At 49.4% G+C, this 23791-nt stretch overlaps 3 protein-coding genes and 1 pseudogene across 6 annotated transcripts in view; 2 read left to right on the forward strand and 2 right to left on the reverse strand.

Annotated features, from left to right (window-relative positions):
* Positions 1–6312: 6312 nt before the first annotated feature.
* On the reverse strand, positions 6313–11754 carry LOC136635578 (globoside alpha-1,3-N-acetylgalactosaminyltransferase 1-like). Of its 4 annotated transcripts, XM_066610804.1 has the most exons (7): positions 11673–11754; positions 11201–11281; positions 9736–9813; positions 9341–9391; positions 9194–9229; positions 8196–8330; positions 6313–7713 (listed from the first exon to the last, which is right to left on the reverse strand). In XM_066610804.1, exons 2-7 carry the CDS (start codon positions 11269–11271, stop codon positions 7029–7031), a joined length of 1056 nt encoding a protein of 351 aa, XP_066466901.1. In that variant the 5' UTR covers positions 11272–11281; positions 11673–11754; the 3' UTR covers positions 6313–7028. The 4 variants fall into 4 exon arrangements, with proteins under 4 accessions (XP_066466901.1, XP_066466902.1, XP_066466903.1 ...); XM_066610805.1 differs by lacking the exon at positions 11673–11754 and having other exon boundaries at positions 11201–11288; XM_066610806.1 differs by lacking the exons at positions 9341–9391; positions 9736–9813; positions 11201–11281; positions 11673–11754 and having other exon boundaries at positions 8196–8759.
* RPL7A (ribosomal protein L7a) overlaps positions 7224–23791 on the forward strand; it is a 141181-nt gene continuing 124613 nt past the window's right edge. Inside the window, exon 1 of the mRNA XM_066610808.1 lies at positions 7224–7227. Coding sequence (XP_066466905.1) covers positions 7225–7227 — 3 coding nt within the window. The 5' untranslated portion in view covers position 7224. The remainder of the gene's footprint in view (positions 7228–23791) is intronic.
* Positions 8360–8479, forward strand: LOC136635737 (5S ribosomal RNA; annotated as a pseudogene).
* Positions 12626–23509, reverse strand: LOC136635581 (globoside alpha-1,3-N-acetylgalactosaminyltransferase 1-like). The gene is made up of 7 exons (XM_066610810.1): positions 23476–23509; positions 18608–18683; positions 17093–17170; positions 16695–16745; positions 16548–16583; positions 15223–15357; positions 12626–13318 (listed from the first exon to the last, which is right to left on the reverse strand). Exons 1-7 carry the CDS (start codon positions 23492–23494, stop codon positions 12634–12636), a joined length of 1080 nt encoding a protein of 359 aa, XP_066466907.1. The 5' UTR covers positions 23495–23509; the 3' UTR covers positions 12626–12633.

The raw sequence follows: 23791 nt of genomic DNA on the forward strand, positions 1-23791 counted from the left end.
GTCATGATGCCCGCAGGTGCCAACGCCTGGCAGCAGATGGGCAGCGAGGCTGACCAGCCGGGCCACACCTGCCCACAAGCAGCAGCAGGTACCCCTCTCCTGCTGCAGGTGGATCTGGGGCCAGACCCCACCGGAGGCTCCATGCAAGCCCTGCAAATGCCCAGGGGGTGCTTCTTCCTCCTCCTGCTTGTCAGTTTCCCATTGTTGTCTCTCCGCCTGGGCTGGGCTGGGCTGGGCAGCCTCGCCTCCTCCCTCTCCTGCCTGCAAAGGTGCCCGGGGAACGGCAGGGCTTCTCCAGCAAGGAGGGCCGAGCAGCTGGCCACGATCTGCCGGGGGAGGCAGCGGAGATGATGACTCAAGAACCGCCTGGGTTGGCTGCTGCGCTCAGCTCTCGCTCCTCCCTTCTCCGGCTTGACAACGGCGCGCGCTCCCCCTGGTGCGCGATCGCCTGCTCTCTCCTGGCCGCCTGCCTCCTGAGCACGTGCAGAGTGCCACATCTTCCTCCTCCTCGTGCCACAATTTTGAGGGAGGCTGTTCAAAGCTAGGGGTGGCCAACCTGGCCAACCTTAGGGCTCCTGGACCTTTCGACACCTCTGAGGTTGGCCACCTCTGGTGGAAAGAAATGCAGGGTTCCTGAGCACATGCAGAGGGCAAAAAGGCATTTTTTTTAAAAAATAAAAGTTTGCCAAGGGTACAGAGTTTTCTGAGCACATGCAAAGTGCCCTTGAAATGAAGGGAACAGAGGTTGTTTCAGAGAAGATCCAACCTCTGAGGTTGGCCACCTCTGGTGGAAAGAAATGCAGGGTTCCTGAGCACATGCAGAGGGCAAAAAGGCATTTAAAAAAAAATAAAAGTTTGCCAAGGGTACAGAGTTTTTTGAGCACATGCAAAGTGCCCTTGAAATGAAGGGAACAGAGGTTGTTTCAGAGAAGATCCAAGATCCAACCTCTGAGGTTGGCTGCCTCTGGTTGAAAGAAATGCAAGGGTTCCTGAGCACATGCAGAGGGCAAAAAGGCCCTTGGCCAAAAAGTTTGCCAAGGGTACAGAGTTTTCTGAGCAGGTGCAAAGTGCCCTTGAAATAAAGGGAACAGAGGTTGTTTCACAGAAGATCCAAGGGCACTCCTGAGAGGAATGGTTTTGTTTCTTTAGAGGGCACCGCGTTTCTCAGCGTATGCAGAGCGCTGCTCCTTCGTGAGTGTGATGGCTTAAAAAAAATACGCGGGCACAGTTCTTCTGGGCATGTGCTGAGTTCACCTAACCATCTAAGGTAACAGATTTCCAAGCATGAACAAAGTGCGTTACCCCTTCTGGCACCAAACAGAAGGACTTTGAGCATGTGCAGAGTCTCCCCGAGTCACCTAATCATGCCTTGGAAGGCTGCCAGACACTGGGGGAAGGAATGCATTCTGGAATGCTGCCTCAGTTCAGGCACAGAGAGAGGGGAGTTGCTTCGACCTTTCCCGGGAGGCCCTTACGCCCCCCCCAGGAACTCTCCACAGCTGAAGGAATTGAACTCAACTCCTATCAGTGCGGTTGCAGTTCCCCTTTCTTCTGAGGTCACACCGGTGGAAAACATTTTATACAGAGTTTCCCACAAAAGGCTTGTCCGCGCCGTGCTCCCACACGAAACCCATGAGCTGTGCCTTGTGCACTCATAAAGCGCCAAGGATCCAAGCTGGGGGACACGGGGGGGGGGCCTTCCCAATTAGCGGCACCCCGCGTTGCTGTGCGCATCCCCCCTCCCGACACCGTAGGAGACGGCTGAATCAATGCCACCCACCCCCCGGCCCACTTGATGTCTATTCAAACCAAACTTTGGGCATTTTGCAAGAGTGTCGGACAAACTGAGTTGGTGCAGAAAGAGAGAAATAAAGGAGATTATATATATATATATATATTTTATATATATATAATTAGTGGCTGGAAACCTCCTTTGCACGATCAATTCTGCTCGAGCATTTTGGCAGCTGACGCGGACCGAAAAGAAGGTTGCTATGGGAACCTGAAGGCAGCCTATATTATTTTTCATACCAGAAGAGACAGAGCATTTGAGGTTTCTAGAGGCACTGGGAGAACATGGCTCACCCCGGCAGGCCAGGGTGTGTGCGTGGGGGAGGGGGAAGAACATTCTCGACCCCCCCTCCCGCTCACCAAAATAATTGCACGGCGTGTCACTACATTCTATCGGCCAGGTGCAGTACCTGTTCATTCTTGTCTCCACCAGATGCCAAACACTTTGGATTGTTAATGGTTGCGTTTGTTACCTGCAAAAAAAAAAATGGCGGCTATTTGAGGGACATTAGAATTAGGAAATGTGTACAGGTTTGTGGATGGAAAGATGGCTGGCGGGCTACAAAGACCCAGAGGGCCAGGGCCAAGTGGTCCCCAGCACTTAAGGGAGGCACATAGGTGCCACCCCTGGTTGGCAACCTTCAGTCTCGAAAGACTATGGTAGAAGCCTACAGCACCCGGTATTCCCAGGCGGTCTCCCATCCAAGTACTAACCAGGCCTGACCCTGCTTAGCTTCCGAGATCATGGTATAAGCCTACAGCACCCGGTATTCCCAGGCGGTCTCCCATCCAAGTACTAACCAGGCCTGACCCTGCTTAGCTTCCGAGATCAGACAAGATCAGGCATTACCTCGGGGTTCCTTGCACCCCAGATCAAAGAGGAAGGCGGCCCTGGAGCAGAAGTGTGGACAAGACACTCTAGCCCACCTCTCTTCTGCTCTTCCTCTCCTTGCTGCTTTTGGGATCGCAGGAGAGGCCGGAGGAATGGAAGAAGCAGAGAGAACACCCCACTCCTCACCAGTCCACCCTGTCTGCTTCCCCAGTGTAGGGAATCTCTGAGAGCGCTGAAGACCTAACCACGCTCAAGGGGAGGAGGGGGCAGGGGGACAAAATCCCTGGGGCCCATAACCAAACAAACAACCTGCACAGTATTTTAACCAACCATTCCCTTACATGGGTGTACGTGGGCGTGTCAGGACACCATGGGAGGGGGCTGAAGCCAACCCCCTTCAGATGGCAAGCATCAAGAATCCAGCTTCTATTTCTTGGTTGCGTTTGAGTAGGGTGGGGATGGCGGTGGCACAGATCTTTGGAGCGCCTCCGGAGTTGGCTGGGCAGATGTGGTGGCTGGGATGCATGTGTGGGCTTCTGGTTCACGCCCCACCAACCTCCCTCCCTAGCAGATCTGGCGGTTCAATAGGTACCATGAACTTGAAGTGGGTCACTAGAGCTAACTTGCCTGCCACTGTCCCAACAGTTTCGATTTCAGCCACTTGAGGGGAGATTTTTTTTCCCTTTGCGGTAAAATGTATCCAGCATCGATCGACGGAAGTACAGAAGGAAGAAGCTAAAAAAGGATGAATAATGTTTAGCAAGTCTATCATTTTGAAATGGGGGGGGGGAATGCACAATGGGCCCTTGAGAGGGTGCCAAGATGTTGTCATCACTGCAGCTGGCACCAGAAGTTGGCTGAGGCAGCGCTACCGCCATCTTGGCGCAAGGGGCACAGCCACAACAGAACTGCTGCGGGTTTACTCTGAGAGCGCCCAGCGCTCCGTTATTCAGTCCCGCGTGACATCGTAAGACCGGCCGACCCAAACGGACAGCTGTCAAACTGTGGATCAGGACACACTTGGCAGGTCAGGACCCGATTTCGGGTGGGTGTCGCAGAGCCCCCAATGAAACACAGGTGATAGAAAGACCAGAGAACTCATCGCCTCAAGACCTGAGACAATTTTAAAACCAGAGAGCTGCCAACTGCCCTGCAAACAGCTGAGCTCCTGCAGTTTGCAAGGCAGCTGCTAATTGTCCTGCAAAGAGCTGAGCTCCCACAGTTTGCAAGGAACTGAGCTCTTGCAGTTTACGAGCTTGGGTCAATAGAGGGAAATAAGTGTTTGAATGTCTTTTTTTTCTGGTGTGTTTTTTTTCAAGGTCTGTCCTCGACAGGTAGTGGGGGCAGGTGAAGGTTGGGTCACATCACTAAGCCCCTCATGACTTGAGGCTGCCTTATGACTTAGGGCTGCCCCATTACAAGAAATGGATTGATCCCCTCCCCATATTAAATACATAAAATGTTATTTTAAATAAATACATAAAAATATTATTTCTTTCTAGATCACCTTTTGTTTTAAAGTCTCATAAAGCCAGGTGGGTCCTGAAAGAGTGTCGTTTTTTCAAAGTTTGGGAATCACTGCGCCATAACATGAAAGGGGCTTGATGCCAGTTCAGCATCCGTGGTTTTGCCCAAAAGGCTCCTGGGGACTGCGGTTTGGCGACTTGGGTGCTGAGAATTCCCAGTTGAGAGATGGTAAGCCTCGGCAGTGCCTCCCCTCCCCCCCCATTCCCTGGGAAAGGGGGATGATTCTTACACTAAAGGTGTGAAATCTGACCTGATCATGAAGCTGTCCAAATGTCTTTTTATGTTGCCTATCTTCTCGTGAGAATGGATGATGGCCGGATCCCAAAGGATCTCCTCTATGGAGAACTCGTGCAAGGAAAGCGCCCTACAGGCAGACCACAGCTGCGATACAAGGACATCTGCAAGAGGGATCTGAAGGCCTTAGGGATGGACCTCAGCAGGTGGGAAACCCTGGCCTCTGAGCGGCCCGCTTGGAGGCAGGCTGTGCAGCATGGCCTTTCCCAGTTTGAAGAGACACTTTGCCAACAGTCTGAGGCTAAGAGGCAAAGAAGGAAGGCCCATAGTCAGGGAGACAGACCAGGGACAGACTGCACTTGCTCCCGGTGTGGAAGGGATTGTCACTCCCGGATTGGCCTTTTCAGCCACACTAGACGCTGTGCCAGAACCACCATTCAGAGCGCGATACCATAGTCTTTCGAGACTGAAGGTTGCCAATACTTCTCCAGCAGGTGGCAGACAATCACTGGTTATGGAGGAACTCTCCTAATGGACAGCCTCACTCTCAAGAGTTTGTAGGTTTCCAACACTGTAAGTAGACAATTTCCCCTGGGAGCTGGGGATAAGAATAGGCCCTCAGTTTGGCTGTACTTGTCGTAAGAGGCGACTAAACAGCCACCGGGTAGATGGGACTCGTCAGCCTGGGAAGGCAGCTCATCTGAGAGAAGGAAAACTGATCCCAAACCTCCACTGCCTTGTGGCTACATCCAGTTCTGGAAAAGGCTTCAGGAGTCAACCTCGAGGCAAAATCCGGAGCCGGAGTCCCTGAGGCAGTTTGTGGCTGAACACAGTCACGTTCTGGCAACTCCTGCGACGCCGCTGGAACCAACCGTATTGGCCTCTGCCTTTCCATTGGACCATTTCAGCGACGTGGAGAGGGGGGATTTGCTGCATGGGTAACAGCCTATCCTCCATACCTACTTTACCCAGGCTTTGCACACTGGAGAGGACACTCTGTTCCAGAACCACCATTCAGAGCGTGACACCATAGTCTTCCGAGACTGAAGGATGCCAACTCAAAAAAAAAAAAAGTAGACAATTATTTCTAGGGAGGAAGTGTCTCCCCCACATAAGAACAGCCCCACTGGATCAGGCCATAGGCCCAACTAGTCCAGCTTCCTGTATCTCACCGCGCACGGCCCACCAAATGCCCCAGGGAGCACACCAGATAACACACCACAGTCCCACAGGTAACACACCAGAGCACACCACAGTCCCACCCATGCCCTCGGGCTGTCCCAGCACAGTGCAGCTTGACACCCACAGACAAGCAACTGCAGGGAGAAGGAAAGGGGAGAACGCCAAGTGTTCAAAAATGGCCATGACACAGATTTTGAAATGATGCACGATGAGTAGGGCAGTGTCCCCTGCAGCGCCCCTTATGGGGTGGCCTGCCTCCAAGGGATGGAGCGGAAGAGCCAAGCTTGCAAGTGGGCCAGGGCAGAAGAGACAAGGGGCAAGAAGTGGCAGGTGCTGGCAGGTGGTTGAAGACACACCTTATGCAGTACGTTCTTTTTAGCTGGTAGAAATGCCTACGGGCACTTTAAGTTTCCGAAATAAATGTGTTCCTTAAATAAATGCAGTTTATCCCTTTGCCAAACCTCCCCCCCCTTCTTTTTTTGGGATCTGTCTCCCTGGAAACCGGAGCGGTTTAATGCTGCCCCCCCCCCTTGGCACTCAGCTCCTCATTTTCCAGCTGCCTCTTCCCTCTCAGAGTACTTCTACACTGTGGGGAAATGCATTAAAGCTATTCATGCGCCATCACCACCCAAGGATTGCTACCCCTCGTGGACCCCGAGGAATTCTTTCCCGACCACCAATATGGTGTTGCCATTCGACAGAGAGGGCAGAGACAACCATTGTACAGGAAAACTTTTGCAGCCATGTTTAATAAGTTAAATGGACGCAGGGCCCCGTAATGTAGCCCGCCCTCCCTGGCAACTGGTCCTACTGCCAATATCTACCCACCCATCAAACAGCATTTAGTTATTAATCAAGGCTGACACAGGCAGGGCATCGAATGTAGTGCGCCAGCAGAGGACTCCATCGCTCTTTTTCACCTTGCTCTCTGGGTCTAAAAAGGAAGGAGTGGAACAAGGCAGAAGAGGAAGTGTGGAGGACGACAGTGCTGGACTTCCACACTTCCTCTTCTGCTCAGTTCGCCCCCTCCCTTTTTCAAAACCAGCAAGTGGAAGAAGAAGCGTGGCGATGAGCAGGCCGATGAAGGTGGCCTCATTGGTGGTCATGCGGTCAGACTGGCCCAATTTCAAGGGCTCAGTATACCTTTCCAAGCACTCTTCACAACATGCCTGTAATGCAAGACCAGTGTTACGATCCTCGTACTACAAACCAGGAGAGGAGCAAGGATGGAAAAATCAAATAGCCTTAATGAAGTGAGCTTTGAACGTCTTAACTCGCAGCTCATTTTCCAGTTCCAAAAACTGGAAGTGCCTTTTGGGAGGGTCTCTGAGGAGGGGTTTTGAAAAGTCATTTTTGGGCCCCGGGAGCCACACGCCTGAGCTACACCGCTGCCCAAAGAACTCATTTCCAAGACCCTCATATGAAGAGAGTCCCGGATGGATCCAATTGGGGCGGAGGTAGACTACTCCCTTACTGCCTTTTGGTTTTTAGCCACTTGCGCACACCGTATGAGCCTCAACTCGGGCGGCTTTGCTCTTGCTTCAACCCAGAGGTACTCTAGGGAGAGGAGCTTTGAAGGTTTATGAGACAGGAAGTACCGGTTGAGGTGACTCTCTTCCTGCCAGGCCGCCATGATGCCATTGGCTTTATCCGCCAAGATGGCTATCTGGCAAGCCAGGGTGAACTCGTACACGTTCTTGACCCGGCCTCCAAAAACAGCCCCTCCGTAGTAGAAGTCCCCTTCTTCTCTAGAGATGTAGGCCATGGAGGACCTTCTCCTCTCATGAGGGAATGACGCTCGGGGAACTCTGTAGTAGTTGGGGTGAATGGCTGCCACCATCTCCCCCAAGGTCTCTGGGCCCCATGAATTGTGGAACGCCACGTCAATGTCCAGGCAGAAGAGATAATCCACCTCTCGGTGGGCCACCTCCACAATGTGCTTATTGATGACTTCCATCCTCCACATGGTGATCTCCTGCCAGTGTTTGTATTTCTTCTTGAAGATGATGTTGAGAGTTCGCCCGGACCCCAGGCGGACGGCGGGGATGTCTTGCGGGTTGTCGGTGAAGAGGTAATAGTTCACCTGGTAGCCAGTCATGAAATGTTTCTCTGCGGTATCCAGAAATCGACTCACAAACTGAGTGTATCTGAATGAACAGAAAGAAGACAGCTGTGGACGCAAGAGGAACAGCATCTTCTTTCTGTAGAAGGGTTTGTGCCGCTCCCTTCCCCCCCTTTGGAATCTATTCAAACAAGACAGATCTATCAAGGCCTACTAATCAAGATGGCTGTGTGCTACTTCTGGGTTTGCCTTTCTGAGTACCATTCACCAGGGAGCACTGGTGGGAGAGAAGGGGGCCTTTCTCTAATGCTTAGTGGGCTTCCCACATGCAGCTGATGGGCCACTGTGGGGGACACTGGATAGTGGACTAGATCCTGTTTCCACTAACCTGGGGGCATGGCACAGGCTTTTAAACTGGGGCTTATGAAAGTTCCTCTTTGTCGCCTGCCAAAAGTTCAGCTAGGTTTTACAGTCAAAAATCCAAAGATGAAATTTGGCATTTAAAAAAGACAACATCTGAGAATTTTGGCGTGTTTCAAAGGTGTGCCATTCTCCACACACACTCACTTGCCGATGGCAAACGCTGTCACCCCTATGGTGAGGTTCAAAGGCTTGAAGAAACTGTCCAGCAGTTCGGAGTTGAACGTGCCTTCCCAGACAATGGGGGCCAGCCAAGGAGTCAGCGTGAGCACATCTGTGCGCCTGGGAGAACAAGAATAAGGGGAGAACAATGAAACAGCAACTGTTTCCCTGCACATGCCCAATCTCGTCTGATCTTGGAAGCTAAGCATGGTCAGGCCTGGTTAGTACTTGGATGGGAGACCGTCTGGGAATACCAGGTGCTGTAGGCTTTCAAGACTGAAGGTTGCCAACCAATGAAACAACAAGGTGGTTGGTGTGGGCAGGACTGCATCTCAGAGGGCAGGAGGAGGGCGGGACTGTCAGATCTTTGCTCTGCCGGATTCTGAACTCCATGTTGGGCTAGAAAGCCTGACACAGAGTCTCTCAAGACTCTGCTGGCAAAATAGCTGGTGCAGACTTCTCCCAAGAAGACCTCCGACGGCAGCCACAGCGGCAGCTGTTTTGGCGTCACTGCACCAGGCGGCAGTGCCAGCTTTCGGATTGGGCTTCCTGTTAGAAAAAGAATTAGATTGCACTGCAGCATATCAAAAGAAACTGTATTTGCAGGAGTGCAGGGCTTCACCCCAGGAAGCAGTATAACTTTGACCCAAATCCTAACCAACTTTCCAGCACTGGCATAGCTGGGCCAATGGAGTGTGTGCTGCATCCTGCGGTTGGGTGACACTCATGGAGGCCTCTTCAAGGTAAGGGATCCCTTGCCTCAGAGCTGCATTGCCCTTATGTAGGTGCTGGGAAGTGGGTTAGGATGGCACACTTTACACTCTCCAGAGGAATCCTGAGGGCTAGCATCTTGTTACGTTTTACAAGGTCAAGTTAACAGGATATAAGGGATGTCGGATGTACAAGGTGTCCTCAATTTGCTTTGTATTTATCAGGTCTTCCGAAGGGACCGGTGATCACAGTGTTTCAATCCAGCTACTTACGTCGGCTGCAGAGATTTGGGCTGAGGATAAATTAACCTGGAAAAGACAACAAATAGGCATGTTTGGAACACAACGAACGATCAAGAATGAAGGACAACGGCACTTCGAAGGAGAAGCAGATGGGACGATTTGGGAATTTATACTCACTGTGGGGTAGGGTGAGGTGGCTTCTTTTCCCTGTAATGTAGTTTCACCTCACTATCCAAAAACAGAGAAAAAAATAAGGAAAATATCATTTGCAGATGAGGTTGTCAGTCTCTCTGAAGCATTCGTATATATGCAGAGGCGTCACTAAGACTTGCACCATTGGGTGCAAGAGTTCATTGGGTCACTCCCATGATGGGAGGAGACCCATACCAGACCACACGGAATGCATAGCAATATCATACGCACAGCCTCAATGCAATGGCATCAATAGGGGTGGCATCAGCCCCATGAACTTTGTTGGTTTTAATAAAGAACAGTCCAGGTCACCCAACAAATCAGTAACCCACAAAAACCTTGGCCCGCTTGGTTACATGCCTTACTGCTTCATTACTTACAAAAAATCTGGGCATGGAAGGGAATGTGGAATATGGGTCACATGTGATAACAGCTGGGAACCTTCCTTGCTCCAAAACCTAGAAAAAGGAAGAGGCTGTTAAAGAAGGCAGAGGAATTTGGCAACACTCAAGAGTTTACTTGAAAGGAGAAAGCTCTGAGCAGAAGAGCATCTCCAATGCTCTAGTCTAGCCCGCCGGCCTCTTCCCCACACTTCCTCTTCTGTCCTCTTCCCTGGGATTCATAAAGGAAGAAGGGAACAGCAGAAGAGAATAATGAGGACAGGAAGGTGATGGGAGTATCTCTGACGCTCTAGCCCAGGGGTGCCCAAACCCCGGCCCTGGGGCCACTTGTGGTCCTCGAGGCCTCTCAATGCGGCCCTCAGGGAGCCCCCAGTCTCCAATGAGCCTCTGGCCCTCTGGAGATTTGTTGGAGCCCGCACTGGCCCAATGCAACTGCTCTCAGCTTGAGGGAAACTGTTTGACCTCTCACGTGAGCTGTGTGGGATGAGGGCTCCCTCCACTGCTTGTTGTTTCTCGTCTGTGATGCAGTAGCAGCAGCAAAGGAAAGGCCAGCCTTGCTTTGTGCAAGGCCTTTTATAGGCCTTGAGCTATTGCAAGACTTTCATTCTTTGATATAAGTTCATCTTTAATATATTCATTTATGTATACTTATGTAAATTTATTCAAATTTTAAATGTAAATTAATTCTTTTTTTCCCTGGCCCCCGACACAGTGTCAGAGAGATGATGTGGCCCTCCTGCCAAAAACTTTGGACACCCCTGCTCTAGCCCATTTCACTCTGCTCCTCCACACTCCCTCCTCTGCTCCAGTCCATTCTTAAATCCAGGGAGCAGGAGAAGGCATTGAGGAAGCCGGTGAGGGTGGGTGGAGAGAGATAAGGAGTGGGTCCCCATCTTCCTCTTCTTTCATACCCCAGTATTATTTAAACATTCCCGGATACTCAGTGCACTGTCAGGAGAAGGCCATCTGGAAATCATAAAATGAAACTGGGGGAAGATGCTCTGACTCAGTGGTTCTCACTGGGTTTGAGCATTTTTTAACACCAGGACCTACTTTTTAAAATGACACTCTGTTAGGACCCACCTACCTTCATGAGACTTATAAAAGAAATAATCTAGATCTAGAAAGAAAAAATATTTTTATTTATTGAAAAGTAATATTTTGTTTGGTTGTGAAAAACGCATAATGAGGAGCCCCAGTGAATAGCCTCAGGGTTTGAGGGCTGAGTCCTTTGTCAGCCACCCAAACATTTCTTTCTCAAGTCTTTTTTGAGGCCTGCGTTCATCGAATTGGGATCGTTCTGGTGGCATTTCATTCCATGCGGCCTGCCCTTCGGAGTGGACTAAGGCAAGGTCACCTACTTGCGGGTCTCTCGGTTTGGGAAACTCTGCCCTACAGTATTCCTAAATGATGCAGTCTGGGAATTTTTCCAGAAGAGACTCACCAGATCAACAAGGGAACTGTGATGAGGCCCAGTGCGAGGAGGAGACATCTTTTGGGGGTCTGACATTGCATATTGCCTATGCTGGAACAAAAACAGAAAGGTGTAAGGTGAGATCAGACCCACAGGGGAGTTAAATCTGCACTGGGGGTTTCCCAATTCACTGTTCAGGCTCTAAACCCCTTGGTTAGTGTTGTCACCTTTTTCATCTTGTTCCTGTTCAAGCAAGTGATTCCTCCCCCCACACACACACACACACTTTTCTATCTCTCAGTGTCCACACAGATCTTACATTCCTTCACTCTCTTGCCCCCACGACCTTAGGTCATGCTCAGGTAACACCCACAACAACCAAAGACCTGCACAGTCTCTCTGCCAATTCCCAGTTAAACAAAGCAGCTTTAATGCTCTCTTCCCCTCCCCCTCGATCTGCACTCTGCACATGCTCTGTGTTACTCCTTTTTACAGATCTTACCTTCCTTTCCAAATTCTCTCTCTTTCACCTACCACCTCGGGTCAGGCACTGTGTGCCAGCCAGACAATGCCCACCAAAGAAGTAGCCAGCAGCAGGTCAGCCTCTCTCTCAGTGTTGCCAGCTGGAGACCAACCCTTGAAAGGTACCCTCTCTGAGAGGGGAGGGGTCAGGAAACAAAAGCAAAGCATAACTTGCCATTTTCAACCAATCACAGCTCTCCCTGCAGGGTCACGTGTCTCCCCCTCTTCCTTTGTATCATGCACAGGGCAACAGGGTGTCTAGCACTGATGCAGCCTCAATGGTAAAGCAAAGAGGCATGCCTCCTGTACTGGCTTTACTGGGAATGGGGTGCTTCAGCACACGTGTGCTGCAGTCTTCATTTCCTTCAACCGGGAGCCAAGAGGCAGCTCTACCTGTTGCCTCTGATGACGACAGACAAGTAGCTCTCCCTGCTGGCTCTACTGGCACTGGAGTCCCTGCCTATCAAGTGTGCTAGAAGACATGGCTGCCTCCGTTGTAATGATTCTGCAGGGGAGGTGCAGGGGACAAAAGGTGATGCCACTCTAGCCATTGCATCTCTGTTTTAAAACCCCCATATATACTTTTCAACTGGACATAGTTTTCTGTGTAGTTTCTGTGCAGCTTCTTCTTAGATTTTTTAAAAAAATATTTTTATTTATTAATTAGCACATATAAGCCACAAAGATAATGACATTTTCTATTTGTGCAGTATATTGCACAATCAATTTGTTACACTGGCTGGTCTTCAAGCAGAACAAAAGAACACAGCTTCAGACTGGGAATCCGATCTGGTGTCTTCGGTCTGGTCTGCTATGGGAGGGGTTTTTTAAAAGTCATTTTTCGGCCCTGAGTGCCAGATCTCCGAGCTACACCACTGCCCAAAGAACTCATTTGCAACGTGAAGGGAGTCCCAGATGGACCCAACTGGGTCGGGGGTAGACTACTCCCTTACTGCCTTGTAGTTTTTAGCCACTGACGAGCACCGGATGAGCCGCAGCTCGGGCGGCTGTTGTTTTGTGTCATCCCAAAGGTACTCTGGGGAAAGGAGCTTTGAAGGCTTATGGGACACGAAGTGCCGGTTGAGGTGACTCTCTTCCTGCCAGGCCGCCATGATGCCATTGGCTTTGTCGGCCAAGATGCCCATGTGGCAAGCCAGGGTGAACTCGTACACGTTCTTGACCCGGCCTCCAAAAACAGCCCCTCCGTAGTAAAAGTCCCCTTCTTCTCTAGAGATGTAGGCCATGGAGGACCTTCTCCTCTCATAAGGGAATGACGCTCGGGGAACTTTGTAGTAGCCGGGGTGAATGGCTGCCACCATCTCCCCCAAGGTCTCTGGGCCCCACGAGTTGTAGAACACCAGGTCAATGTCCAGGCAGAAGAGATAATCCACCTCTCGGTGGGCCACCTCCACAATGTGCCTGCTGATGATTTCCATCCTCCGCATGGAGATCTCCTGCCAGTGTTTGTATTTCTTCTTGAAGATGATGTTGATAGTTCGCCCAGACCCCATGCGGACGGCAGGGATGTCTTGCGGGTTGTCAGTGAAGATGTAATAGTTCACCTGGTAGCCAGTCATGAAATGTTTCTCTGCGGTATCCAGAAATCGACTCACAAACTGAGTGTATCTGAATGAACAGAAACAAGAGGGCTGTGGATGCAAGAGGAACAGCATCTTCCCCATCTGTGGAAGGGTTTGTGCCGCTCCCTTCCCCCCCTTTGGAATCTATTCCAACAAGAAAGGCTACAGCGTTTGGGCCTCTTCAGCCTAGAAAAGAGACGCCTGAGGGGGGACATGACTGAGACATACAAAATTATGCAGGGGATGGACAGAGTGGATAGGGAGATGCTCTTTACACTCTCACATAACACCAGAACCAGGGGACATCCACTAAAATTGAGTGTTGGGCGAGTTAGAACAGACAAAAGGAAATATTTCTTTACTCAGCGTGTGGTCGGTCTGTGGAACTCCTTGCCACAGGATGTGGTGCTGGTGTCTACCCTAGACGCCTTTAAAAGCGGATTGGACAAGTATCCGGAGGAAAAATCCATTACGGGGTACAAGCCATGATCTGTATGCGCAACTTCCTGATTTTAGAAATGGGCTATGTCAGAATGCCAGATGCAAGGGAGTTCACCAGGATGCAGGTCTCTTGTTATCTGGTGTGCTCCCTGGGGCATTTGGTGCACCGCTGTGAGATACAGGAAGCTGGACTAGATGGGCCTATGGCCTGATCCAGTGGGGCTGTTCTTATGTTCTTAACTACAATTCCCAGGAAGCCTTGCAGGTCTCTTGTTATCTGGTGTGCTCCCTGGGGCATTTGGTGGGCCGCTGTGAGATCCAGGAAGCTGGACTAGATGGGCCTATGGCCTGATCCAGTGGGGCTGTTCTTATGTTCTTAAGAATGAACAGACTAAGAAAAGGAAGTTTTTTTCTTCATAAAAGCAGAGGTTACCCATGGAATCCCTCGCCACATGATGTGGCGATGGTCACTAGCTTAGATAGCTTTCTAAGGGGTTAATCCAGTGGTTCCCAAACTTCTGAGCACTTTTACAAATGCTACTGTCCCCCTAGGGTCCCCCTAGCTTTATGAGACTTTAAAAAAGAAAATTTCTATTTATATATTTACAAGCAACATTTATTCATTCATTCATTCATTGCAAAAAACTCAGTCCATTACTCCTAATAAGGCAAGCCTAATGAGTAGCCGCAAGGTTTGAGGGGCTTAGTTCTGTGCTCCAGCCTTCGCCTGCCCCCCACTACATGTCACTGATGGACTTGAGGAAAAAATACACATCAGAAAAAGATGCTCAAACCTTGATCCCCCCTCTATCTACACAAGCCGACAAACTGCAGGAGCTGAGCTCCTCATAAAGTGCAGGGGCTCAGCTTTTTGCAGGGCAATTAACAGCCATCTGTTGTTTGAATAGCCTCAGGGATGGAGGCATGAGTTCACTGATCTTTAGATCATCCTTGTTTTCACTGGAGGCTCTGTGGGACCCAGAGTCTATACCATACTGTACCATGCGATACCATAGTCTATCGAGACTGAAGGTTGCCAACTACTGTGGGACCCATCAAGAATCGGGTCACATGCCCACCAAGTGGGTCCTGACACATAGTTTGAGAAATACTGGGTTAATCCATGGAAGACAGATCTATCAATGCCCACTAATCATGATGGCTGTGTGCTACCTCTGCGTTTGCCTCTCCGAGTACCATTCACCAGGGGGCATTGATGGGAGAGAAGGGGACGTCTCTCTAATGCTTCCCAAAGGGAGCTGATGGGCCCACTGTGGGGGAAACTGGGTGCTGGACTAGATCTTGTTTCCACTAACCTGCAGGCATGGCACAGGCTTCTAAACTGGGATTTATTATGAAATTTCCTCTTTGTCGCCTGCCAAAAGTTCAGCTAGGTTTTGCAGTCAAAAATCCAAAGGCGAAATTTGGCATTAAAAAAAGACCACATCTGAGAATTTTGGCGTGTTTCAAAGGTGTGCCATTCCCCCCCACACACACATACACACTCACTTCCCCATGGCAAATGCTGTCACCCCAATGGTGAGGTTCAAAGGCTTGTAGATACTCTCCAGCAGTTCGGAGTTGAACGTGCCTTCCCAGACAATGGGGGCCAGCCAAGGAGTCAGCGTGAGCACATCTGTGCGCCTGGGAGAACAAGAATAAGGGGAGGACAGTGAGACAACAAGAGGGTTGGTGTGGCCAGGACTGCATCTCAGAGGTCACTGTGACTTTTGGGGATCAATAACATTTTTATCCCAACTTTGCCTCAGTAATGGTGGCTCACAAAGGACATCAGATACAAAAGAGAGAGAGAAAGAGAAAAAGGCATACAAAACAGTATAGATAAAAACAAGTAGTTTAAAGTAACACAACCGTTCAAAATCAGTAGTTAGAACAGAAGAAGTCCATCACAAGTGAAAGTACAATCGGTCTGAGGCTGCAATCCTATCCACATTTACCTGGCAGGAAGCCTCGTTGACTACAATAGGACTTATTCCTGAGATGTGCATAGGATAGGATTGGGAGAGCTCAATCCTGAGCTCTTTAGCACCAGTTGAATGAGCGCACAGCTGTCGCTGGGTGTCGCAAATGTGCAGTAAGGCACACTTGTTGCACCTGGAAAGGCCGCTGGCGCTCGGCCAGCACCAGTCAGCGCTGTCTCAATGCCAACTGGAGCTGCAGCAGCACCAGTCGGCTGTGTTGGGGTGTGGGGTGGAGAGTGGGTGAGGCAGAGTGAGGGACCGGGGCAGGAGGAGGGTGGAGCCGGTACAGCTCTGCTCTGCTAGATCCTGAACTCCATCTGGAACCTTTGGCTGACAGCCAGTGCAGACTTTGAGAAGCCCCATTGCAGGGCTTGGGGCTTTCCCCAGGGGAAGGAGACGCATGTCCACCGTTCCCAAGGAGACCTCTGGCGGCTGCCACAGGATGCAGAGGTGGCCACTTCAGCGTCACTGCACCTGGTGGTGGCCCCACCTTTAGGATTGGGCTGCCTGTTAGCAAATGAATTAGAGTGAACTGCAGTGTTTCAAAGGAAACTGTATGTGCAAGAGTGCAGGGCTTCACCCAGTAAATTGTATAACTTCGTCAGTTTCAGGAAACTGACAATGACCTTGTCAATTGTGACATGAAATCCAATCCAAGTCTTCAACAGAAACTACTTTCTGCTTTAACACTCTCCAGAGGAATCCTGAGAGCTAGCATCTTGTAATGTTTTCCACGGTCAAGTTAACAGGATATAAGGGATGTCGGATGTACAAGGTGTCCTCCATTTGCTTTGCATTTATCAGGTCCTCCGAAGGGACCTGTGACCGCAATGGTTCAATCCAGCTACTTACATCAGCTGCAGAGATTTGGGCTGAGGATAAATTAACCTGGAAAAGACAACAAATAGGCGTGTTTGGAACACAACGAATGATCAAGAATGAAGGGGAGTGGTGTTTTGAAGAAGAAGCGGACGGGACAATTTGGGAATTTATACTCACTGTGGGAGAGGCTGAAGTGGCTTATTTTCCCTGTACTGTAGTTTCTCTCCACTGTTCAAAAACAGAGAGGAAATAATAAGGAAAATATCATTTGCAGATGAGGTTGTCAGTCTCTCTGAAGCATTTGAATATATGCAGAGGCGTCACTAGGACTTGCATCACCTGGTGCAAGAGTTCATTGGGTCACTCCCTTGATGGAACCTCCTCCCATACCAGACCACACGGAACGCATAGCAATATCATACGCACAGCCTCAATGCAATGGCATCAATAGGGTTAGCATCACCCCCATGAACTTTGTTGGTTTTAATAAAGAACAGTCCAGGTCACCCAACTAATCAGTAACCCACAAAAACCTTGGCCCGCTTGGTTACATGACTTACTGCTTCATTACTTACAACAAATCTGGACATGGAAGGTAAAGTGGAATATGGGTCACATGGAAGAACAGCTGGGAAACTTCCTCGCTCCAAAACCTAGAAACAGGAAGAGGCTGTTAAAGAAGGCAGAGGAATTTGGCAACATTCAAGAGTTTTCTTGAATGAGAAAGCTCTGAGCAGAAGAGCATCTCCAATGCCCTAGTCTAGCCCGCCAGCCTCTTCTCCACACTTCTTCTCTGGGATTCAAAAAGAAAGAGGGGAACAGCAGAAGAGAATAATGAAGAGGACAGGAAGGTGATGGGAGTATCTCTGACGCTCTAGCCCATCACACTTGCCCCTCCACACTCCCTCCTCTGCTCCAGTCCATTCTTAAATCCAGGGAGCAGGAGAAGGAGTCGAGGAAGCAGGTGATGATGGGTGGATAGAGTTAAGGAGTGGGTCCCCATCTTCCTCTTCTTTCGTACCCCAGTATTATTTAAATGTTCCTGGTTACTCAGTCCCCAGTGCACTGTCAGGGGAAGTCCATCTGGAAATCATAAAATGAAACTGGGGGAAGATGCTCTGACTCAGTGGTTCTCACTGGGTTAGAGAATTTTTTTTAGCACCAGGACCTACTTTTTCAAATGGCACTCTATTGGGACCCACCTACCTTTATGAGACAAAGGGCGCAATCCTAACCCCTCATGTCAGGGCTTTCCAGCACTGACCTAAGGGTAATGCAGCTCTGAGGTAAGGGAACAAACACTCCCTTACTTTGAGGAGGCTTCCGTGTGTGACACACAACTGCAGGATGCAGCACACATCCCATTGGCACCGCTATGCCAGCGCTGGAAAGCACTGGCATAAGGGGTTAGGATTGCACCCTTAATAAAAAGGTGATCTAGAAAGAAATATTTTTATTTATTTAAAAGCAATATTTTGTTTGTTTATGAAAAACTCCTAATGAGGAGCACTAGTGAATAGCCTCAAGGTTTGAGGGGCTTAGTCCTTTGTCAGCCACCCAAGGATTTCTTTATACGGATTTGACTCAACACGAATGGCCACTGCAAATGAGAAGGAATGTGCGGATCCCTGGGGAAAGGGAAAAATGCATCCCTTTAAAATCAGTTTTAAAAACTGAACAGTCCTTTAACAATAGCCTCCTTAATATGAGATAGAGAGGGCAGCTGGCTGACAGGCTATCAATCATTCTCTCTCCAGGCGACCCCTCCCTTCCCTCTGAGCACATGAAAGAAAGGTGATCACTTTGCATTGGTGAAGGGAGGGACTGAGTGAAGCCCCTTTGTAAGCTCTTGGAGGAGGACTGATTGATGAAACGTCTTCTTAATGACTCTTATCTTACATCACAAAGGTCAGCAAGGCTGTTTATAAATCACCAGAGCAAGGGAACTTTGTTTTTTTTAATGGATTTGCTACAGTGCGAAAGTTTTTTGCCATTCACTTGAGCGCTTGGAACGGAACCCACAGGAATAATGAAGCTCAACCTGCATTCCTAAATTATGCAGTCTGGGAATTTTTCCAGGAGAGACTCACCAGATAAACAAGGGAACTGTGAGGAGGCCCAGTGCGAGGAGGAGACATTTTCTGTGGTTCTGACATTGCATATTGCCTATGTTGGAACAAAAACAGAAAGGAGTTGGGTGAGATCAGACCCACAGAGGAGTTAAATCTGCACTGGGGGTTTCCCAAGTCACTAGATGCCCACCAGGCAGCAACTGTTACTCTGCACATGCCTGATCTCGTCTGAAGCAGGGTCAGGCCTGGTTAGTACTTGGATGGGAGACCGCCTGGGAATACCGGGTGCTGTAGGCTTAGACCATGATCTCGGAAGCTAAGCAGGGTCAGGCCTGGTTAGTACTTGGATGGGAGACCACCTGGGAATACCGGGTGCTGTAGGCTTATACCATAGTCTTTCCAGACTTAAGGTTGCCAACCAGATCCCCACCAAAGGCTGCTTGCCAGGCTTACGCCTGGGGATGGAATGGAATGGCATCAAAGCCCATTCTGTGCAATAGAAACACCTCCATTTCAATCAATGCTGGATTTCTGTGTTGGAGACACATGGGGCATTCCTGGCACACTGCTTCAGTGTTAATGGTGATGATGGTGATGAACAGTTAATCACATTTATAGACCACACACAAAAGTAATTCACTGACAGGTTTACTGGTTGACCTATGCACTGTGCTCCCAAAGGGCTCTAAAAAGAGAGCCCAGCCACTGGGGGAAACACCAAGCTGAGCACGAGACGCAAAACATACCACTCCCAGCCACAGCAAGTGCAAAACACACCAAAATAAATAGAAAAGAAACTATTGGGTGATGCGCTGGGGAGGGGGAAGTTGACACCACTACTGGCCAACATTTTTTAAATCTTGGTACTTTTGAATAGTGCCATTATGTTATACCCCAGCTGATGTGCAATTGCATGGAGAATGCAATGAAACAAGCTGTGTTGAAAATCTCTCAAAAGTTATAGCCACAAAACCAGTGCGGCTGGGCAATGGTGCATCACCACGCCTTCTGCCTGGGGCACTGCCCCACGCACTGCATGGGATGAAGTCCATCCTGGGGGTGACGTACTGGTCTCCCGCACCCTGTGACACAAACCCTAGTTACCCCACTGCCTGCCTGACCTTCTCGGAAGCCAAAGGCCCACTGGTTAAAGCAACCTCCTGTCTCAGGCACCAACGTCCCAGATCAAAATGTAGCCAGGGGAAGACTCCTGTATTCTGGGATTTTGTGCAAGCAGTGGCTAGGCAACAACTTTTTGTATTGTGTAAGTAGAATGTCCCTTTTCCTTCCTTTTCCTATCCTACTTAAAAAAAAACAGCAAAGTTTCCTTTGTACACCGAAGCCAAGAAGTGTGCACTGTGGTCTTCTAACATCTTTACCTTTCACACCTTGCTCTTCCTATGCCTCGATGGGCAAGACAAACGTTTAAGAGGTTTATTTCTGAAGGATTCTGCCCCAGTGCAACCAAATTCCTACCTTATTCCAACAGCCGGTTAAGCTGGTGCAACTGCACTGTGCCAGGCCTGGCTGGAGTCAGGCATGGGCAGGAAAGAGGCATCAACTGGGAAGGGGCAAGAAAAATTTAGCCTCAGCTCAGCCTTGCCTGTGGTTTCTGGAATCAATCCTGAAGACCAGGTGTTCTGGCACTGAGCTACTGCCTCTTCCTCCCTCCGTGATGTTCCCAAATAATGCAGACGTTCCCAAACATTTCAGCACCGGGACCCACTTTTTAATTTGACACACTATCATGACCCACCAAGTGTTATGAGACAAGCAAAGTTTCATCTTATCAGCTGTTTATGTCTCTATTTCTATTTTTTTCCCCTATTCTTTTTACTTTACTTCTAACTTTACTTTTTATATCTGGTTGATCTTGCCCTCTAGAAGGGAAGGTTTCGCAAACTGGGGTGATGGAGCAATTAGCTCCTTTTAGCCATGCGGTGACAGCACTTGTGGGGTTGTTGATCAGACACAAAGCAGCCTGTCAATGCAACAACCGATTGTGCAAATTGTAACCATTAGGTTAAAAAAAAAGAACACGTCATAATATCATCAGATCTCAGGAACAGGAATATGGCAAACCTGCTTCCATCTGTGTTGACATGGCGTCAGCCCTGAGGAGACAAGCCAGGGATGCTCGGCTCATCCCCACCATCACATTGCACAGACGTATTTGAGGAAACAACCATCTTGTGTTTCCGTCCTGAAAATGACACTCGGGGCAGCTTGCGGCAATGCAAGAACAAACAACCCCCTCCCCCCCAAAAAAAGATCCCTATTGAACACAGCAACAACACAATCAAGCAATGATCAAAGCAGCACCAGAAAAAGCTAGTCAAACCAGCAGGATAAAACTCACACCGACATAGGAAAAGCAGGCTTGAAAAAGCGGAATCTTCACAGCTAGCGGGGAAAGCTCTCAAGGGTGGAGCTGGGAGGAACCTTTCAATCTGCCTTCTACTAAATCTCCAGACTTATAGGTGCGGGAAGTAATTTCTTACTGAGTCAGAGCTTTGGCTAACTGGTCATTCAGCACAGACTGATAGCAGTTATCCAGGATGTTAGGCTCAGGGGGTCTTTTCCAACGGGGAGATGCTGCCCAGGATTGAACTGCAGGCCTTCTCCCTACAATGGAAGGGCTGGGCTCCTGAGCGGCAGCCACTTGATCCTACACTACCCATGGTCAGGGAACCAATCGCAACTGTACAATTAGTCCAGAGGCGGGTGGAAAACCCATCTGGGGGTGGCCCTTGGTCTCGTCGAGCTCAAGGGAAACTTGCGGAGCCAAACTAGGCATTCTGTGATGGCTCAATGACATGCTTTGGAAAAACTGCAAGCCAGCAGTGGTGAGACTGCCGTTTCCAGTGGAGGAATCCCTCTCCTCTTTGGGTGCTTTTCCTGCTGAAAATGACACCGTGAACACACAGACAAACCATTTACCCCACCTTCCCTGGTGAAATGGTCGGGGCGTTCGCAGCTCTCCCCTAGGGGAGTTTTTCAGAAGGAAAAGAGCACTGAACAGTTAGATAGGGCAACCGATTGATCTCATGGGTTCCTGACACCCCCTCCCCAACACCATTAACCTAGACAGAAATGAGAAAATCCTTCTGCTTCGTTTACAAGAGACCCTTGAGCCACTAAGCAAGAGATGGTAAAAAGAAAGAAGTAGGAACGAACGTCCTGTTGCTTATACAACACAACATGCTGTTGTCCCACTGTTGCTTACACAACGGACAACATCACATGTTTATCTGTTGGCTTTCTGCTTGGGGCAATTTGAAAACGACGATTATGGTCATTATAGGCTCGGTTTGATGCGTGCACTGCAAAATGCATATCGAGAAGCTCAGGATCTTGGCAGGGGCCAAGTGAAAGCACAATCTCATCCATCAGACGGTGGGGAAACAGGAACAAACAAACAAACAAAAAGACAAATCAGGCCTGAGAAAAGCAGAAGCACATGTAACAAGAGGAGACTATTCACCCGAGCAGACCTCCAGAATGGAGACAGGACTAATGTCATGTCTGCTTTGATCCTAAGGGCACTTCCATGCTTGATTGGTGTACAATGGGGAGGGCAAGGGTAGCAATCGCTTTGGGCTGCAGGCTGTCTGGGGGAAACAGTCAGGCCACCTGCTTGCAAAACTGTGGCCCCCCCCCCCCGTGCTCCTGGGGGGCGAGCAGGAGAGAGGCTGGAGGTGGATTCTTTTTAAAAAAAAACAGTGGTTGTGATGTCACTTCCAGGTGTGAGTGGGGGGGGGCCTAATTTTTAACTTTGCCTTGGGCACCAGAGTGGCTACCTATGCCACTGTATACACCTGCCAGTCTCTGCTTATGAAATACAACAACCAGATATCACAGTGAGCCCTTTGAATTTTCCTGAGTGTTTTTTTCAGAGCAGATTAATGGCAACTTTTAAAAAAAATGAGAACTGCGGTAACAGGCTTGGGCACTGCAGAAACATAAAGGACTGGAGGGGAAGGAAGAGTGGGAGAGGGAGGGATGATGGAGGGGGCACCCAAAAGCAATGCTTGTTCTCTCTTGGAACATTTTTGCTTGAATGTTTCCTGCCAAAGGCAGCCTACAGCTACTACAACAAGTTGAACACAATAAAATTTCGAGAAGGGGGAGGGAGCCACTTTCAGAAACATTAATACATGACAGGAAAGTGGCAAGAGAACAACCTTGAGAGAAACTCAAACAGAGAAGAAAAAAAACAAACCTGCAGCTTAAATGCCATGCGGCCAACAAAAGCCAAATTTCACAATGAATGCTGTGCTATATGGAATGGTAATTGATCAGACTTGGTCAGTTGTGCAACTGACCAGAGTAAAAAAAACCTTAATTCCAGGCACAAATTAACAAAGGAAACACAAGAATGAGGAAATAGGAAAGGATTCCGTAAGAGGGGAGCGCAGGGATGACATTTAAAGAAAGGACCCATTCAGTCCTGACAACGAGTCTCGAATCCATTGAGAGGATCAGGAGAGACACAACATTGCGTTGAAAGTTGCTAAGCACCCTTGTTTGGGAGTCAATCCCACTGAACCCAATGGGACCTACTTCTGAGTAAACATACTTCTTGCAGTCAAGCTGCAATCCCTGGTTGGCAATGCAGTGCCCACGGAGAACCATCAGAGGTCAAGAATCTGCTGGTGACCCACACTGAGAAAAGGACCCAACAGGTCAGACCAACCCCATTACCTCCAGCAGAGGTAATGGAACAGCAGAGGTGAGTCAGCAGAGGGAGGAACAGCACATGACAAAGTGTCTCTTTGCCCAGTTAAACAGGGGATATTCCCCCCTCCAATGTGCACTGGCACTATTCTCTCTCTCTCTCTCACACACACACACACACACACACACACACACACACACGGACTTACCCATCACGTGCAAGTACATCTGTCGGATGTATCCACCAGTGGTTTGGATCAATGGTTCTAATGCTCCCTTTATGTAGCCAGGCATCTAACAGGTGAAGGATTTCCAGCCTGAAGGAGTACATAAGAACATCAGAAGAGCCCTGCTGGATCAGGCCAAAAGCCCATCTCGTCCAGCTTCCTGGATCTCACAGTGGCCTACCAAGTGCTTCAGGGAGTACACAAGACCACAGGACACAACCAGTGTCCTGGTGCCTTCCCCTGCATCTGCTTGCCATGTTGCCCGGTTCAGTGGGTTTCTCCTGTTTCACCCATTCAC

Source organism: Tiliqua scincoides, chromosome 16 (assembly GCF_035046505.1).
Source record: "Tiliqua scincoides isolate rTilSci1 chromosome 16, rTilSci1.hap2, whole genome shotgun sequence".
Classification (NCBI taxonomy): domain Eukaryota; kingdom Metazoa; phylum Chordata; class Lepidosauria; order Squamata; family Scincidae; genus Tiliqua; species Tiliqua scincoides.

Coding starts and splice junctions, on each gene's coding strand:
- LOC136635578 (XM_066610804.1), bottom strand. CDS start 11,271: ATGCAATGTCAGACCCCCAAAAGATGTCTCCTCCTCGCACTGGGCCTC. Junction 9,814..11,200: donor ACAGTTCCCTTGTTGATCTG/GTGAGTCTCTTC, acceptor TCCTTTTTCTAG/GTTTTGGAGCAAGGAAGGTT. Junction 9,392..9,735: donor CTTCCATGCCCAGATTTTTT/GTAAGTAATGAA, acceptor GTTTTTGGATAG/TGAGGTGAAACTACATTACA.
- LOC136635581 (XM_066610810.1), bottom strand. Junction 17,171..18,607: donor ACAGTTCCCTTGTTTATCTG/GTGAGTCTCTCC, acceptor TCCTGTTTCTAG/GTTTTGGAGCGAGGAAGTTT. Junction 13,319..15,222: donor ACAGCATTTGCCATGGGGAA/GTGAGTGTGTAT, acceptor CTGTTCATTCAG/ATACACTCAGTTTGTGAGTC.